Below are 19,450 nucleotides of genomic sequence, written 5' to 3'. Positions count from 1 at the left end.
AATGCCCTTATGCAACACTGAGATACAATCAGAGGCTTATCCCATAAAATGCTTTCAAATTATTAAATGCTATGGCTTTTTAGTTATGCAGATCTTTGAGTCAAACATGTAGTTGTTTAATATATGGGAATTTGTTATCAGTCAGAGGCAAATGATAAGAAAAATTTAGGAAAATAATAAGCAAAAGTGAACAAAGGAAACAAAGAATGTGAGTGATAGATAATTATAAAAAAAAGGTGTCACAAATTATGCATATTTCAAAAAAGATATCCTCACATTCAAGCAGACACACTCACACACATACATATACATTAATATAATATGTGTAAGTCAAGTTATTTCCATGCAAAGGAAATGATCCATGCAAAGGTGACATTTTTGGCAAACAAATTTAGTGATTTAATAACAGGCAAAATAATATGTGCCTGGTCAGTATGATCTTGATTTAAGGGGGAATGGTTTGTTTTCCAGTATCTCTTTTGGCATGTAACGCACTAAACATTTTAGAAACCATCATGCCAGAAGCAAGATACCATTGTGAAAGAACTGGATGTAATGTTTCATGAGAACAGCAGACCATAAAAATAAAAATGGAAGAAGGGATGTTTATCAGCCATAGCATAGCAATCAGGGATCCACAAATACAATTTCTTTTAAAATCACTTATAAATATGCTAAATATGTTAACTATGTACTAATACATTGGTAAGCTACAGTTACAGGAGTTATGGGGGATAAAAAAAATGGGAGAAAAAAGCTGTGAATACTGCATATATATTTTTAAACTTAAAAATGGCTTACATTGCTCATGTGTCTTCTCACTCTATAAGCAAATTGGATTGAAACAGATAGTTATTCCAATGGAAATTACAAAGAATCCATGATCTCTTTTGCAAAGACGACATTATTTCCAAAATTATTTATTTATATTTAAGGTGTAAAATAGGTATTTACCTCTTCATCTGCATCTTGGTCAGAATCTGATTCCTTAAAAAGTAAGAGTAAAAAAATAATCAACTGGTGGATTCAATTTTACAAAACAAAATATATTTTGAAGAAAAGGTATTGGCTTTTTGTTGTGACTATGTATGCATATTATGTACAGTATAAGTGGTCGTGAGGTAAGATACTTATACTTATGAAAGTGTTTCTCTTACCTTTGAGTAAACAGGTAGGCAGATGTTCAGGTTGCATATTGCACTGTGGTTTAGACTGCGATATGTTCTTGGTTCTTTTGTAAAAGACAATCTGCCACATGGTTCTTGAGTGCTGTCACGAATCTGTTGAAAACAACCAATCTGTAACTTTGCTCACCACCAACTGACAATTACACAATACTGTGGAATCATAGTTAAACTAGTAATAAACATTGTGGCGTACTGTTTAAATCTGTAACTCAGTGCCTTTTTGTGCAAACATCAATATAATATCTACATAGTTATCTACTATAAATAATGCCACAAAAACTTACTTTGATAAAGAGAGAAAGACGGTTTTCCTTAAAGGCATAGAAGCTGAACACATGGTGCTGTCCACTTTTGGTCAGTGGGACCAAATTTCCAAAGCAGTCAGCAAAGATTGGCTTTCCCTCTAAAAGCTGTAGAGATCAACATACCACCATGTAGAAAAGTTGATCTCAAATGCGTTAGCAAGACTAGCTAAACCACACTTACCTCGACATCTCGACTACGAGCCACTTCAGTGAAGTTCTCCTGCTGCTCCAGAGTTTTATCCATCTTATCATCAGTCATACAGAAGCAGCGGAGTCGTGCTTCTATAGGGTCTAATGTCTTGGCAAAGATGACAAACTTGGCCATATAGGGAACACAGATGATCTCACGATACAGCTGACTGGAGAAGTTCACAGACTCCTGGATCTGACGGCAATCTATAAGCCAGAACCTGGGAAGAAAAACATGTATTTAACGATTTGTCAAGGGAAATCAGTCAACAAACATTTGTCACTGCGTCTGAACTCACCTTGCTGAAACATTAGTGGTAAATGAAACACACTGGTTGATGAATGTTAGCGGTGTGGATCCAGTTATGTCCTCCCATTGTGCTGGAGTTGTCCCACCTACAAAAGGAAAATTATAAGAACTATTTACACCTTCTTATAAAGGCAGTTGCTTACAAAAGATATGTTTTACTCTTTATTCTCTCATACCCGTAATGCTACATAATAGTCGTAGAGTGGGGGTACTGTTTGTCCCGTCACTGGTTGGGCTTTTAGGGACAGGAATAGTCATGGTGATGGGCTTGTGAAACTTCCGTCTTCTGGGCTCCAAAGTAACAATAGAGCTGAATGTAGCCTTATTCCCCAAGATCTTCCTCACCAGATTCTCACTGATTGGCTGGGCCTAATAAAGGATGAGATTGAGATGTAAGTGGCAGGATGGATTTCTCTTTTTTTCACTTTCATCCCCTCCCTCTAACCAATTAAAGAGTAATATACTACTAAATAAATATTTTACAGAAGGGCATAGCTTAAAAAAATGAACTTTTTTTTTCATAGAGTCACACTTTTGATACGAACCCTAAAATAAGACGTAAAGACAAAATAACAATGCATTAGCACTTTTTTTTACCAATAAACTTTTTATCCATTACATTAAAAAATAAAAATTGCTGCTTCACTGATATATAGCTCAATCTCAATTGAGCCAGCTTTGATGACAAAGAAGTTACTAAAAGTTTTTTGTACTATTGATCTAGAGTAGCAAATAATCATAAAATTGGTAGCGTTGCCCTCAACATCATTTGTGAGAAAACTGTCTAACAACAAATCAAAAAGAAAATTTGAAATTTGCAGTAGCACCTTATTTTTAGGTGTCCTTGTTAAACATTACATGTACTTACTATAGAATTAGATGTGCCTTCTTTAAAAATTAAAAGGTCAATGATGAAGATCGCTTTGCACAGGGAGTTACCTGTAGCCCAACGCGTATCCGTTTAGTCAATGCTCCCTCTGGGAACACAGCCTGGACCTGTGGAACAAGGGTGCTGCTTAACACCCCACCCTCTGGACCAATCAGATGACTGTCCTGCTTAATGCGGGACACCACTGCAAAGTATTGTGGGAAATCCCGTGTGATGATGCGGCAGATTCGCTTTTTCTCCAGCTCCTCAGGAGTGTCCAGCTCTAGTGTGAAAATGACAAATCCAGTTGTTCCAAATGACCAAAGTCTTCATTTTAAAGATGCTATCCTTCTTTACCAAACCAAACATTTCAACTAAGTACAGACCTGTTCTAAAATGTTTGAAAAGAACCGTCACACAGGATCCCAAATCTATACCACAATTCATAAGCTAGAGGTCAGTGAATTTTTTATATTTATTTACAAATTTAGACTTTTATTTAGCAAGGATGCATTAAATTGATTAAACATAACTGTAAAGATGTTTAATGTTACAAATAATTTAGATTTCAATGTTGTGCTTTTGAAATTTCTGTTCACGGTTTCCACAAAAACAGCAAGCAGTACAACTGCTTTAAACATTGATCTTAAACACCAAATCAGTATATATAAATAGTTTCTGAAGGATTAAAGGCTGCTGAAAATTCAGCTTTGACACCACAGGAATAAATTACATTTAAAACAAATATAAAAATAGAAAGCTATTTTAAATTGTAATGATGTTTCATAGTATTACTGTTTTACCCTTGGTGAGCATAAGAGACTTCTTTTAAAACTATTAAAAGACATTACTGAGCCCAAACATTTGAATGGTAGAGTATATGGCGTCAGCTCACAGCATTACAAACCAGATTACAATTCTATAAGCATACCACTTGGCAAATTTAAGGTGTGTTAGATCAAACCATTGTCTCTGTGTGTATTCGGGACACACTCACCCTCGTCCATGCCATTGAGTATCTGATTCAGCTCCTCTTCTGTATGCTCACAGTGATGCTCTCTCCAGCTCTCTCCTGTCTCACTGCGCAGAATCACCAACTCCCTCTCCGTCCCACGCAAGGCAGCAAAGTGTGGGATCTCCACTATCACTGGCCTGAAAAATAAGGGGTGTCATTTCAGCCAAATGTACGGCTTTGGACTTGTCAAAGTGAGGGTTGTTGAGAAACAGATAATCGCATCTGTGGAAGACATAAACACAGGTAAATGTAGCATGCAACAATGTAGGAACAAAACCATGGGTAATGCCATACACAGCAATATACAACACAGAGCAATGACCAATACAAGAAAATAACAGATTTAAACTTAAACAATATTCAAAAGTCATCAGGGGAGGTAAAGGTAAATTAATGGAACACCTCTATTTCGGAATGATCAAAACAAACTCAAAAAAATATAAAATACAGATGGAGGTGTATTTAAAAGAATTGGGGGGGGAGGGGTTGTATGTGACCGGTATCCAGTGGATATTTGGCATTAGGATCTCTCCTACCCGAGGAATTTGGTGCCGGGTGGACCCAGCTGCAGAATTCTGCTGACAAGACTTTCACCCTCATTAAGAGGAGGAGGGGCTGTTGGGAGGTGGAGTTTACTGCTCCGATCGCAGCCAATAAAAAAGATGCAAAAAACAAGGCACACTGTGAACCTGATTTCCTGAACTCAGATTTAGTGAGAGAGGCACATCGTTGTCATTCCTCCAAACTAGAGATGACAAGTGTCCTAACCAGGAGAGACAAACACTAAAAGCTCATCCATGAGTTTTTGTCCTAGCCAGCTGCGATATTTTGGTTAAATATACCTGGAATTGTTTCTTTAATTAATTCATGAAATAATACTAAAACTTACAGATCTATCCACTGAATCTCATTGGTCCAAAAATTCACAAAATAAACATCAAACATAATTTTACTGGCTGAGATTACATAGACAGCTGCTTCAGCATAGACACACAAATTGATTGTGGCTGGAAACTTGTAACATCGCTCCTGGTTAGGACACGTTAAACATGTTGACATATTGCGCAACTTTGTCGGTCAAGACAAGACAAAATAGAGAACATACAGTATAACTGCATCATACACCAACAAAGATGTTCATGGTGATTCAGCATACATGTTTTTCAATTTTAGATCCCCTTAGAGACCCCCTTACCCAAGAAACTGGGCTCCGGTGGGTCCAACTTCAATGAGCTTGCCTGCGAGCCCCTCTCCCTCCACCATAGGGGGCATAGAGGCCAGCCTGTGCCTCTTCACCAGACGACATGTGACCCGTGTAGGTGCTGAGCACTTTCTAGGTGGCACAATTATGCGTAGTCCATTGTGACGACAGCCACGCATGGCTCCACCACGGGCATCCACCATGAAACTGACCAGGAAGCTGTTTTAATAGAACAGCAAGTGACAGTGAAACACACACAGCACAATATTTAACATCATCATTAAATCTACAGAAATGAAATACTGCAATAAATGCTTTACATTCTTGTTTATAAACTTACAGAAGCCACCTACGCCATGCAATATCTATTTTTCTAAACTTACTTTATAGGCTCGGTGGGCTTCTATATGTTTTTAAACAGTTATTAATTTTGCAATTCTCTTTGGTGCCATTTGAAATGACACACTTTTCCAATAATTTTGAGTTTTTATATAACAATAGTTTTTATTATCTGATTGTGTTGCCATTATGTGTTGTACAATTACAGACTCACTGATGTACTTACCGTTCTAGAGTTTGTGGTCGGTAAGTTTAATTTAAATACCTATTTCTATTTGAATATATTTAAAATGTATTTCATTTCTGTGATGATAAAGCTGAATTTTCAGCAGCCATCTCTGCAGGCTTCGGTGTCACATGATCCTTTAAAAATCATCAACCATGCAGATTTGGAAAAAAAAATTATTATCATCAATGTTGAAGAGAGTTGTGGTGCTCAATATTTTTGTGGAAACCATGATACATTTTTTATAGGATTAAATAAATAGTAATTTTACAATGTAACAATTAATTTGGATTAATTTAATGCATTCATGCAAATGAAAAATATTTGTTCCTTTAAAAGAAATCTTACTGACCTCAAACTTTTGATTGGCATAATGGTATTTTAAGTGTTGCTTTATGTTATGTATTGTTCATGAAGTTCATAAGTCACCGGAGAAATGAGATAATACAGAATGATAACCATTGAACATGCTCAAGATGCACTGGGGAAAATACCGTAGTACTTGAGAAACACAATGTCTCCAGTTTCATACCACCCATGTGAAAGATACTGAATAATACTTCAGATTTGTCATGGGGATATTTATGAATACTGAGACATGGCTCACTGTGTTCATCAAAACATGCTTATTAAAATGTCTATAGGCACAACAAGGCTAATATAAAAAAGCTCAAAGCAGTCAGTTGTTATATATACATGAAATAAAGAAATAAAAGTAGATAAAGTGAGGAAGCAAAAAGGGAACATGGAAGAGAAGTGGAGGATCACCTGCTGTTGTCATTGTCAAGGCATGGGGTGGATCGGCTAAAACCAGAACAAAAGACACAATCACAAACAGCAAAGAGAGAGGCAGAGTGATTTAGGGAGATGACGCGAGTGTAATAAACGAGAAAGGAAGAAAGAACGAACAATGAGAGGAAACTGAGCAGCTATTGTTCATGATCCACAATAGTGGTATCTGAGAAATGCCAGCTTTGACTAAACATAGATATCTTAGTATGTAGTAGCATGTACGATGGGGAGAGGCAAGTGTGTGTGCATGTTCATGTCTGCTTTAGTGTGTGTCTGTGTGTGTGAAACCTACTAACCCTGACTGCAGAAGAGTGCTAGTTAGCACCACATTATCCAGATGTTCAGCACCCCAGCTCAGTCGATATGAGTCCTTCTCGTGTTCTCGAGAGAATGCAGAAACCTAACAAAGAATATAATCAGACTATAATATATCGTCAATATATTATTGTGACTCGTGTTCGAAACCATTGTAAATTATCTGTGACCTCATTACAACAGAATCACCATGTCACTGCATCTGAATGTTTCTAAAATGTCAGATTTTATTGTGAATTTTGACTTAATGGGTGGGCTTAAAATATGTTTATGGCATAAACGCAATAAGCCCTGTGATTCCATGGTTTACAGTTAATTTAGAAAAGCTAAGAAGATTTTAACAATGCTAACAATTAGGTTTTAGCTATTAGTATTGTAAACCATGGCTAACAACACTGAGCTAAATGTTAGGTGTACAAATAAGGTATTATAGTTCATGATTCACCTTATTAAGCTGGTGGCTGGTGATCATATCCTCAATCAGCATTCCTTCACCCCTGTAAGCAAGATGACTGGCGGTCTCATGGGACCTGAGGTAGGACAATGTAAACAGGTGAGTAAAAACAGCACTTGTGTGAGTTAAATTCCCCAAAAAATGGCAACCAAAAGCTTCTGGCTCAAGTTTGGAGGCAGGGCTAACAGTTATAATCTGTTTAGCAGGAATGAACTTGTCTATGCAATATTAAAATATTGGTTTGTCTGTTTGTAAATGTGCATTGGTTTATTTTTTTACCGGTCTAAGTTATGGGTGTAGCTCATGCCGTCCAGGTAGTGTCCAGGTAGAGAGTCATCTCCAAGCTCTCTCAGGTCCTCTGCTCTCAGGTATTCCCCTCCATCACCTGTCATTGTGTCCTCACCTGCTCATACACACACATACTTAGGGCCAGATTCACTAACAGCTTGCACCAGCTCAAACCCTCTTTTGGTGTTTAAAAACTGCTGTCAGGATTTACTAAAGAGACACTACAAAAAAATTGTGATGAAAATATACTTTTGCATTTTTGGAAAAGGTTTAGGGGCAGGGTTATGGCCGATCATTTGTACAAATTCCTATGAATTTGCCACCTTGTAAAATACGTATGATTTTTTACAAAATGTACAAATTCCTAATAGTGAGGTTGTACAAAATTCGTACAAATTATCCACCTTGTAAAATATAGAAGATTGGCTATGAGAACAAGTTGGTTTTACGGTAGTCAGATTACTGATATTTGCACCATTATTTAACACCCAAAAAAGCATGTGTCAACCCATTCTGGGCCTGTGTATTTTCCACTCCCATTGGTGCTTTTATGGGATTGTGGTCAAACTAATTTGTCCTGTTCAGTATATCTGGCCCTTATTGGTTAAGTGAAATATTGAACAGGCTATAGTTTAATATACAACCCAAATCACGACTTGCCATTCAATTATTTTTCTTTGGACAATGTATTATACAACCTCTCATTTTCTGACCCAATATAAATATAAATAGTTTTTTTAATTTAGACCAAATAGCATTCATCCTTAACATTTGGGTTTTAAACAACTTGACAGTAAAGATGTCAAAATAAACCCATAAAAAACTAAAATGAATAAAAATAAATTATATTAACCAACAACATATTAACCATGACAAGCACTGTTCAACCATTATGTAGGTACTACTAAAACTATAATACTCAGTAACTCACAGATATCATGTATTTGAAAAATTATCCCCAGATTAGCACAAATAACTGAGAACAAAGTTCGTTTTTCACAGATTAGCTTTCTACACACAATAATCATGCCCGTTACAGTTATCATACAAACTACAAACCACACGCTGGAATAGATACAGAAGGAACTGAACAGATTTTTGGTAATGCAGTAACGTAAGTAACTTCAATAGGTCAGATCAGTTCACTCTACATCATACCCTGTATACCTTCGATCTCCAAAGAGACTTCAGTAAAAAGCTCCTCCTCCATCTGATGTTGGGCTACAGAGGCACAGCAGCTTTTAAACAGATGTATGAAATCATAATTACAGTCAGTTATAAATCAGTATCTTACCCTCCTCATCAGACACATCCAGAACTTCTGTCATTGTCTCTGGAACGTTCAGCTTGTGTTTCTCTGTCACCGTCTACAAAAGTTGAAATGAAAAAGGGATTCAACATTCTTGTATGGTATATGAATGCATCACATATTCATAATATTTAAAGGCATGGATACATACGGTTGTCGTTGTGATTATTTCCTCAGTAACAACTCTCAGAGTGTCCACCACTGAGATGTACCCCAGACGCTTAGCAATAGAGAGTGCCGTGTTCCCATTCTGAGAGAGAAATAGTCTGAGGTTAGAGAAATAAGATACATAATTAATATAATTTCTGTGAGTGTGTTGCTCACCATAGTGACTACATTAGGCTTGGCTCCATGCTGCAGCAGGACATTGATAATGTGTGTATTTCCCTGCTGAGCAGCTTGGTGAAGTGGTGTGTAGCCATTCTGAAATAAAAAAAAAACTCCATTAGTGCAGTAAACAGCTCAGAAATAACAATAATCATAATAACAATCTGAATGCAATGCAAAAATTGAAGCATTTAAAATAATGTAATTCTGATATAATAATTAGATTCTGTCATAGACATCAGCAATATTTCTCAGTCACAAAGTCAAAATGCATGGTCACACAGATCATAATTGTATTAAGTAATAATTAATTGGGTTACCAAGTCACATAATGAAAGAATATACTTTAATAAATATATTAAACTCTTACCTTAGTTTTTGCATTGACATTAGCGCCATTTTGCAAAAGGAAATTAACCATTTTGACATTTCCATAGTGACAGGCAACAATAAGAGGAGTGTAGCCCAACTAGAAGAAACAACCACATATCACATTAGCTGAAGTATAACATACTGAAATATTATAAAAATAATAAAAAAACAAACTGTGGTAATAAAAAAAAGCTTACTTTGGTCTGCTGGTCCACGTTTGCATCGTGCTTGACCAGTATTTCAGCCACCTGCACTCTGTCCTCCTGAGCAGTGAGGTGCAGAGGTGTAAGGCCACTCTAAAAAAAGAAAAAGAAAAGATATCAAACACCATTAATACATGGCTCTCTGGAACACTTCCTTCTGACTGGTCCCTTGCTGAATTCTGTAGTCTAATATTTTTTTGTTTGTGGCCCTATCATATTAGCAATCAGGATTCAACAGTATGGGTTCTGGTAGTCAGTAAATGATCTGAATAGTAATTTATTTCCAAATGAATTCGAGCAAAACCTTTTTTTTTTTTTTGCAACTGTTCTAAATAGGAAGGTGCATAAATCTGTGTTGGTCTTGGGCAGAGTTTTCCAAATTGACAATCGTGTCCTCCTGGTGCAGGGAACTACAGAGGGTTCATGAGTTGATGAAAAGTGAATAATTAATTATATCAAATTTAAAATTAAGGTTAATAAAAGGGGCTTCACAATAGTTGTGAAACAGCACTGTTTGCTTGAACAGTTGAACATCTCTGCATGTGTTGCATTTAATGTGCATTTGATAACTCAGTGCTCACTACATTAACTTTCATTTCTAACATTCTTTGGTAATAGAAATACTTAATATTCTTGACTTCCAAAAACATCAGTATGACTGTAATGTGGAATGAGACACTAGCACAAATTAAAAAAAAAGTCCACTTTAAGTCTAGCTACAAATAAAACAATTTTTTTTTATCTGTTTACTTGTATGCCAATTCACCATTAACTGACATTAGAGTGTCATTAAATTCAAAAAATATTAACTCACATTCTTATGAATAAATCTCATCAAGTAAATATTTTACATCTAAGTGGTTTGGCTGACATTTGTAATAGCAAGTTTGGATGACAAAAATATACTATGTTTATTCATAAGCAATAGCTAATAGCCTGATGCTGAGGATACATACTGTATAGTGTTCCCTGATATAGATCTTACCTTAGTGGCAGCACTGACATGTGCACCCCTCTCCAGCAGCAGGGAGGCCATCTCTGTGTGCCCCTCCTGGGATGCCAGGTGTAAAGGACTCACTCCCTGTTTGGTCAATGCATTGGTCTCTGCTCCATACTGAAGCAGCGCAGAGGCAATCTGTGTCTGGTTTTTCTTTGCTGCAATGTGGAGAGGCGTATAACCATTCTACACAGGAAGAGAGAAACAGAAACATTCAGGTTATACATTTTTTAATTACTGGATGCAGAGATATCTTGCTATCAGTTTAAGATTTGCACCTTAGCAGTAGCATGAGGTGATGCTCCTTTATCCAAGAGCATCATCGCCACCTGCTGGTTATCATAGTGAGCAGCTACATGCAGTGGTGTGAGACCGTACTGGTTCAGAAATTCAACGACAGAAAGAAAAATGACAATAGTGAACATATAGTTACAAAATAAATTTCACTGAGTGGGTGATTAAAGCTTGATTTTCACCTTTCCAGCGTCATCAAGAAGTGCTCTCCGCTGAAGGAGGAGTTTTGCCACATCCAGACTACCATATTTAGCAGCAACATGTAGAGGAGTGAAGCCTTTCTGTTAAGGGAAGGACCTTTGTCTTTAGGTGATTATAGATAAATACATACTCTACTGTTAAAGGGGGGGGGGGGGTGGATTTTTTGATGAATTTTTGTGACTTTTAAGACTTTGGGGGAAAGAGCTTTTTCATTCAAATCCCCCAAATTATGGAATGTACTTCGTTTTAATATCAGAAATGCAGCAATTCCGGATCACTTTAAAAATTTAATTGAGATGCATTTATTTAAGCCTGTTTTTCATTAATTCTAGTATTTTTGCATTGTTCTTTTTGTGTTGTTGTTTTACAGTAGTGCTTTTGTTTTAAGAAAGGTGCATTACAAATAAAATGAATTATTATTATTTCGAATGAATACTTTTATTCAGAAAATTCATATATCCCTCATATATCCCTCATAGTAAATTGTGGCCACGTTGTATTAATTAATTCCCTGTTTTATATTATTCACATTTTATTTAAATGAGGAAACAAATTTGCACAGCGTGATAACATTTTACTAAAATCAGGGAACGGATTAGTACACAGTTGCCTAAAATGAAAGAACAAATTCTTAATTCCTGGAAAAAGATATATAGTTTTGTCTGCATATCATGTGCTCCGTATAAAATTATAGATTAATTGAATAATATTTGATCACATATTTGAATGAGAGCCCCATATCTCTTCCACTGATCTTCCTGCAGTCTCACCTTGGTGGCGAGTGAGTGAGATGCTCCAGCTTCCAGCAGCACTGCAGCTGTCTCCACCTGACCTTCACGAGCGGAGATGTGCAGAGGTGTGTATCCATTAATGGTGGAAGCGTCAGGATGAGCCATGTGCTGCAGTAACAGCTGCACAATCTCTGTCTGACCCAGACGAGATGCAATGTGAAGGGGTGTCTGGTCCTCCTGGAAGCAAAAGAGAAAGAGGGAGAGAAATGCAGATATAGTACATTTAAAGCTAGCCATTCATCTGTATTTTTTCCTTTATTCAGTAACTGTTTTTATCAACTGACTCTGGCCATGGCATCCACCAAAGCGCCGTTCCTTAGCAAACATCGCACCACCTCCATCTGTCCTGCCCTTGCAGCCATGTGCAATGCCGTCTCGCCACGCTGAGGACATACACAACCAGTACATGAAATGCACTGCTAGACCTTTTTGAATTTGTTTATTTAGAGGAGAGTAGAAAAGACAGCAAACGATATCAAAACCTCCCAGCATGAGCAAAACAGTGTGGAAAAGCATGAGCTAAAAAAAGTAGGCTCTGAAAGTAGGGGTGTGCAATTTTTATATAGTCTAATAATAAAGTAATAGTTTTTTCATAGAGATGTACAGGCAGATGCTCGAATAGCTGCTACACGTAATCCATCTGCCATACTGGAATGTGTGGACACTCAAGAGCAAGTCGACTGTTTGTCTGCAACCGTAATAACACTCATGCTTGAATATCTGTAACTAAACTAACAGAATACAAAAAGACGAAGCCATTAGCAACGTAATTTACCAGTTTAAAAATGTGTAATATTAACTTAATACACATTAAAACACAAACCAACACATTTTCACCTGTGAAAGTATATCCCATTTCTTTGGGAATCAATCAGAGGTTGCATAACCTATGCAATCTTGGAGAAGTCATTGATTCTTACAGTGAGTGTTGACACATTGATAATTCCAAGATGGCTGATGCGTCAATGTGTCTTGAATGGTAAAATTTGCATCTACCTATACATATCTATGGTTATTTTAATGATGTGCAAGTATATCGGTCACTTCACAAAGTCCACACATTCAGAAAGCCAGAGAAGAACCGATCTTTGTCTCTGAGCAACACAAAGCAGTGTTTCTTTACTGAATGAATGCATGCTCATTTCTCACATTTCAAATATTTTGAAAAATCATTTCATATTTCATTTTTAAATCACATTATTATTTATGCTATTGTAATTTGTATCTCCTCTGATTTAAATACATCTAAATGCCATATCAAATGTAGCTTATGTTATCTATGCAGTACAAAGAAATGGATTTTGTTAATATTTAACTTGATTGGTAATAGCTTTACATTGTCTTACTATTATAATTTAATTTATTGATTAAACCTAAGAATTTGACATAGAAGGTTTGCTCTCGAATTAATTTTGCGTGTCAAATAACACACTTTATACTACTGTGATCTAACCAATGCAAAGAATATGAAGATTATGTAAAGATTTCGTATTCGGCTCAACTAAAGGCCTAAACCAGCAAAGGTACTAGCACAAAAAATACATTTTTTTTTTCAATATCACACACCCCTATTAGAAATTTTTAAATATGGTACAAATCAAGTCTAATAATGATGAGTGTGTGCTCACAATATTACAGACGTCAGGTGAGGCTCCATTCTGTAGCAGTAGGAGAACAATATTGAGGTGCCCCATAAATGCTGCGACATGGATTGGGGTCAGGCCGGACTGAAGAAAGAGAACAAAAAAAAGTAGTTACGTTTACATGCGCCAATTTTCATCAATCTGAATTAATGCAATCCGATTTCAGGTTCAGAAAGTTCTGTTTATATGAACTCTAATCCTCCCTGTATGAGCTAAAGGAATAATTAAACTCTATATAAAGTTGAATTATTAGTCTTGAAATAAACTATAAAAAGTCACATGCCAAATCAGATATTTTTTTTGATCAGAAATAGTATGCAAAGTCACAGACTACAAAGTCTCTTACCTCAGTGATAGCTTGAATTGAGGCTCCATATTTAACCAGCAGTTCCATGACTTTCACTCGGTTCTTTTTGCAGGCAATATGCAGAGGAGTGAAGCCATTCTGACAGACACAAAAAATACATCAGTGACGCTCATTAACATACTGGCACACACTTTTTCAAAGACAAAGAATTACCAGTGCTCTGGCATTAGGATTTGCTTTCTTATCCAGTAGTAATTTTGTGACTCTGTAGTGACCACAGTGGGCAGCAACATGAAGAGCAGTCAGGTAGTCCAGTGTGACATCATCAACCGGTGCCTGGTGTTGCAGCAGGTGTTTCACACACTCGACGTGATCACCCTGAGCAGACATGTGCAGCGGGGAAAGGCCATTCTGTGTGTGTGTGTGTTGAAATACAGAGAAAGAGAGAGGAAAAATACAGATCAGCTTAAGATCAAAAAGTAATAATATCATATTTAATAATAGCACTGTTTAATGCATTTTTTTTCTTTCTTTTTTTTTTAAATACATGCAGCCTTGGTGAGTATAGACTAATTAAAAGAGTCATATACCTTGGTCCGTGCTAATATTGGAGCTCCTCTTTCAAGCAAGATTTCCACTGCAGTGTCATGTCCACTTCTGGCTGCACAATGCAGTGGTGTCAGCCCATCCTTTTCAACAGAGAGAAGATACATACAGACAAAAAGCATATATGAAGAAAAACAATGTACATACATAATGCATTACAAAAACTACTGTTGTGTAAATGCACATGGCAACATAGTAAACACTATTGCTGCTACCTACGTTTTTCAAAATCAAAGCAGAATTCATAATGCACAGCTAACATAAAGCTAGCATTATCATCACTGAGTACATAAAGTACAAGAAATGTTCCTCTGAACTGTTAGCAGTAAGCACTAGAGGGCGCTAGTTTACTGCATTTTGATGGTAATGTTATAATACTCACCCTGGTCTTGGCGTCAATCTGAGCCCCCCTGTCTAACAGCAGAGCAATCATATTTGTATTTCCTCGTTTGGAGGCCACATGAAGAGGGGTTATACCATTCTAAACAAAACAGTACATCCTTTAGCACAGATTATATTTTCATACTTGGAAAAAATAGTAACTTCTTAAACTTCTAAAAGTCTTCTAAAATCAAGGCAAAGTAAGGAGGAACTTCAAGTATTTGCTTAAATGAATAGTTCACCTCAAAAATAAAAATTCTGTCATCATTTACTTACCCACAATCCATTTTCAAACCTGTATAAGTTTTTTTTTTCTTGTGTCAAACAGAAAAGAAGAGATTTTGAGGAATGCTGTTAAACAAACGGTTGTTGGCCCCCATTGACTTCCATAGTGGAAAAATAAAAAGAACCAAAAATACTATGGAGGTCAGTGAGGGTTAACAACTGTTTTCTGCCTAAATCTCTTCTTTGGTTTTTAAAATATAAAAGAAAGCTATACAGGTTTGGAACGATATGAGGCTGAGTAAATGATGACAGAATTCTCATTTTTGAGTTGAACTATTCCTTTAATATGAAATCTGATACAATTTATACATCATACCACATGATTATTTAATGAACTCCAACAGAGTTTTAATTGTGTATAAATTAACTAATGAAAGCATGCACATCAAATATATCCCGTTATGTCTATACTAAAAATTCTAAATGTGTGGTGATTTGAGTGAATAGCATCTTAAATATTAGTCTGTTACAGAAAGCACTGATTTTGAGCAGTGGTTTACAACCAAGGGGCAGAGCCCAGTAGGAGGCATCAGTAGACCTCCAGGGGGAACAGGACAACTTTTAAGTATTTCAATTAATCAATTATTATTAATACAATATTATTTATATAAAAAAACACATAAAATCAAGATATAAACTGTAAGACTATATTTCGCCCCTCCTCCATAAAAAAAACTTTTGGGGAGGGCTTTGATTATAATGTTGGATAAGTGGGGCCTTAAAATAAAAAAAAAATAAAAAAAATAAAAAAAAATATATATATATATATACAGTAAAGACCATAAGTTTGGAAACATTACTATTTTTAATGTTTTTGAAAGAAGTTTCTTCTGCTCATCAAGCCTGCATTTATTTGATAAAAAATACAGAAAAAACAGTAATATTGTGAAATATTATTACAACTTAAAATAATAGTTTCCTATTTGAATATACTTTAAAAAAATAATTTATTCCTGTGATGAAAAGCTGAATTTTCAGCATCATTACTCCAGCCTTCAGTGTCACATGTAACATCCAGTCGTGGGAAAGTTGTGGCCTAATGGTTAGAGAGTCGGACTCCCAATCGAAAGGTTGTGAGTTCGAGTCCTGGGCTGGCAGGAATTGAGGTTGGGGGGAGTGCATGTACAGTTCTCTCTCCACCTTCAATACCACGACTTAGGTGCCCTTGAGCAAGGCATCGAACCCCCAACTGCTCCCCGGGCGCCGCAGCATAAATGGCTGCCCACTGCTCCGGGTGTGTGCTCACAGTGTGTGTGTGTGTTCACTGCCCTGTGTGTGTGCACTTCGGATGGGTTAAATGCAGAGCACAAATTCTGAGTATGGGTCACCATACTTGGCTGAATGTCACTTCACTTTCTCTTTCACTTTCTTTCTCTTTCTCAGTCTATCACATGATCATTTAGAAATCATTCTAATATTCTGATTTATTATGAGTGTTGGAAACAGTTCTGCTGTCTAATATATTTGATGAATAAAAGGTTAAAAAGAACTGCATTTATGCAAAATAAAAAAAAATTCTAATAATATATATACTATTAATATATTTTCTTTACTATCACTTTTTTATCAATTTAACACATCCTTGCTGAATAAAAGTATTGATTTTATTTAAAAAAAAAAGAAAAAAAATGACTGACCCCAAATTACTGACCAGTAGTGTATATTGTTATTACAAAATATTTATATTTTAAAAACATAGCTTCTTTTTTTATTTATTTATTTTTTTACTTTTTATTCATCAAAGTATCCTAAAAAAGTATCACATGTTCTGAAAAAATATTAAGCAGTATAACTGTTTCCAACTTTGATAATGAATCATCATATTAGAATGATTTCTAAAGGATCATGTGATAATGATCCCAAAAATTCAGCTTTGCATCACAGAAATAAATGAAATTTAAAGTATAATAAATTTAAAAACAATTATTGTAAATTGTAATAATATATCACAATATTACATTTTTTTCTGTATTTTTGATCAAATAAATGCAGGCTTGATGAACAGAAGAAACTTCTTTCAAAAACATTAAAAATAGTAATGTTTCCAAACTTTTGGTCTGTACTGTATATATATATATATATATATATATATATATGATTATTATTATAATTTTTTTTAAATCAACTTAAATTGCTTTTTTAAGATTTTAGTAATATAAGATCATACCCTGGCTGTGAAGTCTACAGCAGCCCCTCTGTTGAGCAGCAGCGTGGCCACATTGACATTACCGTAGTGAGCCGCAATATGCAGAGGAGTGAAGCCACTCTGTTAGAGGATGGAGTAGTATTGGGATAAAAGAAGGGATAGAACAAAGAAGAGAAGAAAACAGAATGGTTAATGTCTGCTCTGATCTTCTACATGATTTAAAATGATCATTCATGATCTACCATGCAGCATTCCCATGAATCATCACATTTGTGCTAAAACTTAAAAGGTAGAAAAACATGGAAAAGTAAATGAAAAGAAAGAAAAAAAAAGTCTGGATTCTCATCTGCTACCAATGGATCCAACCACGCCATGCACTGGATTGAAGGTAAAGAAAAAAAACTGATGAAGTAAGAAACGGAAAGATTAGATTTGTACATGTAATAATATATGAGCACATTCCCAGTGTCATATGAGTCTTCATGAGACAGATGAGAATTTTCTCAGTGACAATGAAAGGAGAAATAAAAAGATGAAGAACAAAATATCTGAACAAACAAATGTTATTCAGCAACTACTCACTACATTTAGCTAAAGATGAAAGTATAGATAGGAAATTGGCATTGTCTGTCTTACTCATTCGTTTGATGCCATTTTTTCTTACCTTTCCATTCTGATAGACATGGTGCAATTTAAAAAACAGAATTAACAAAAATGTGCAGCAAAATGTGACCGAGAGACTTCTACACAGATTGTCAGTGTGAGTTCACATGCTCAGTTAGAAGTTAAACATCAGTTTAGTCTGTTAGTAAAATTATAAGTGGTGTATAAACAACATAATGCACCCCTGATTTCTGTTTAAAACGTTAATTGTAAAAAAGGAGCATAAAAATGTGTTGATGAGCTAGAAACACCCAAAAACCTCTTGAGGAAATAGGGTGCTGCTACTAAAATAAAAACAACTATGTGTCATGCACTATGACATATAAACTCTTCCCATGCACTGTAAAAGAAAGATTCAGTGTTAAGTAGCACATTAGGCTTTATAAGAGCCGAGGCGAAAGCAGGTGCAGGATTCTGCTGAGAATCTTAATACCTCTGTAGTCCTGTTGACCATCATCTGAAGGAGTCGCACATGAAGAGGAAAATATAGCATTTTCATTAATATGACATTTTTATCTTAAAAGGAGGAATTTCAAAAGCAAAAATATAATTCAGTGAAGATTAAATAAAGCCAAAACAAGTAGATAACTAGCATGAACCTCACTGAAAATATCTATCTAAAGGAATAGCTCACCCACAATTTTCATTTCAAAAAATGTGTGGAAAATTAAATCAACCTCAGGCCATCCATGAGTTTATTTGTTTAACAGAAAGAAATTTTCATTTTTGGGTGAACTGTTCCTTTAAGATGAATTAATTAATAAAATCCTGTGGTACCATGGTATAGTCATAGTATAACAATATGTTTAGCATTGTTCAAAGAACACAATGGTATAATGATACTGTACAGGCACTATATGAAAAAACATAAATAGTATGCTCAAATGTTCAAACAACATTTGACACCATGTCCAAAAATAGTACTATCGTGGTGAAAAACCTTAAAACAAAAGCATTATCTATATATACCTATAAAAAAAAACAATAGAATTTAAAAAAAAATCTTTGAAAAAGCATTCTCACTATTTGTTTTCTCACCTTAGACTGGACATCAGCATTATGGTCATTTTGAAGCAGCAAAGCAGCAGACTTGGTGTCATCCTTGCGGGCAGCGATGTGGAGCGCAGGCAGGCGGACTTTACCTTTTGTGTCATGTTCCAGCAGCAGAGAGACCACCTGATTATGACCCTGCTGCAGAGCGATGGCCAGAGGAGTGAAGCCATCCTACAAACAGACAACAGAGACAGGAAGAGATTAACAAGCACAACCAACTCTTTGTTCAAAAACAAAGGCTATAAACAGGTTGAGCAATATGCAGGTCAAAACTAAGCCCAATGGTCAGAAGTCCATATGATGCACCACCTAGACTAGCTTGGACCTACAAACAAACAGCTAAGTGACCATATATAAAACCCTAAACCATACGATGCTGAATT

The 19,450-nt window shown here is 35.8% G+C and overlaps 1 protein-coding gene across 2 annotated transcripts in view; it reads right to left on the bottom strand.

Annotated features, from left to right (window-relative positions):
• ank2a (ankyrin 2a, neuronal) overlaps positions 1-19,450 on the bottom strand; it is a 65,268-nt gene that overhangs the window by 16,213 nt on the left and 29,605 nt on the right. For both annotated transcript variants that reach the window (XM_059553740.1, XM_059553741.1), the window contains exons 6-38: positions 19,053-19,238; positions 18,448-18,471; positions 17,373-17,471; positions 14,922-15,020; positions 14,524-14,622; positions 14,147-14,344; positions 13,973-14,071; positions 13,612-13,710; positions 12,268-12,366; positions 11,963-12,160; positions 11,174-11,272; positions 10,976-11,074; positions 10,686-10,883; positions 9,695-9,793; positions 9,496-9,594; positions 9,123-9,221; positions 8,950-9,048; positions 8,784-8,856; positions 7,481-7,604; positions 7,193-7,277; positions 6,729-6,832; positions 6,409-6,444; positions 5,070-5,294; positions 4,411-4,509; positions 3,857-4,011; positions 2,931-3,142; positions 2,168-2,360; positions 1,981-2,077; positions 1,674-1,902; positions 1,472-1,597; positions 1,158-1,280; positions 955-987; positions 802-823 (exon numbers count right to left, since the gene is read on the bottom strand). In XM_059553740.1, the coding sequence (XP_059409723.1) occupies positions 802-823; positions 955-987; positions 1,158-1,280; positions 1,472-1,597; positions 1,674-1,902; positions 1,981-2,077; positions 2,168-2,360; positions 2,931-3,142; positions 3,857-4,011; positions 4,411-4,509; positions 5,070-5,294; positions 6,409-6,444; positions 6,729-6,832; positions 7,193-7,277; positions 7,481-7,604; positions 8,784-8,856; positions 8,950-9,048; positions 9,123-9,221; positions 9,496-9,594; positions 9,695-9,793; positions 10,686-10,883; positions 10,976-11,074; positions 11,174-11,272; positions 11,963-12,160; positions 12,268-12,366; positions 13,612-13,710; positions 13,973-14,071; positions 14,147-14,344; positions 14,524-14,622; positions 14,922-15,020; positions 17,373-17,471; positions 18,448-18,471; positions 19,053-19,238 (3,928 nt within the window). The remainder of the gene's footprint in view (positions 1-801; positions 824-954; positions 988-1,157; positions 1,281-1,471; positions 1,598-1,673; positions 1,903-1,980; positions 2,078-2,167; positions 2,361-2,930; positions 3,143-3,856; positions 4,012-4,410; positions 4,510-5,069; positions 5,295-6,408; positions 6,445-6,728; positions 6,833-7,192; positions 7,278-7,480; positions 7,605-8,783; positions 8,857-8,949; positions 9,049-9,122; positions 9,222-9,495; positions 9,595-9,694; positions 9,794-10,685; positions 10,884-10,975; positions 11,075-11,173; positions 11,273-11,962; positions 12,161-12,267; positions 12,367-13,611; positions 13,711-13,972; positions 14,072-14,146; positions 14,345-14,523; positions 14,623-14,921; positions 15,021-17,372; positions 17,472-18,447; positions 18,472-19,052; positions 19,239-19,450) is intronic.

This window comes from Carassius carassius, chromosome 7, assembly GCF_963082965.1.
Source record: "Carassius carassius chromosome 7, fCarCar2.1, whole genome shotgun sequence".
Lineage (NCBI taxonomy): Eukaryota > Metazoa > Chordata > Actinopteri > Cypriniformes > Cyprinidae > Carassius > Carassius carassius.
The sequence above is the reverse complement of the archived record's forward strand: the minus strand, read 5'-3'. Positions and strand labels throughout refer to the sequence as shown.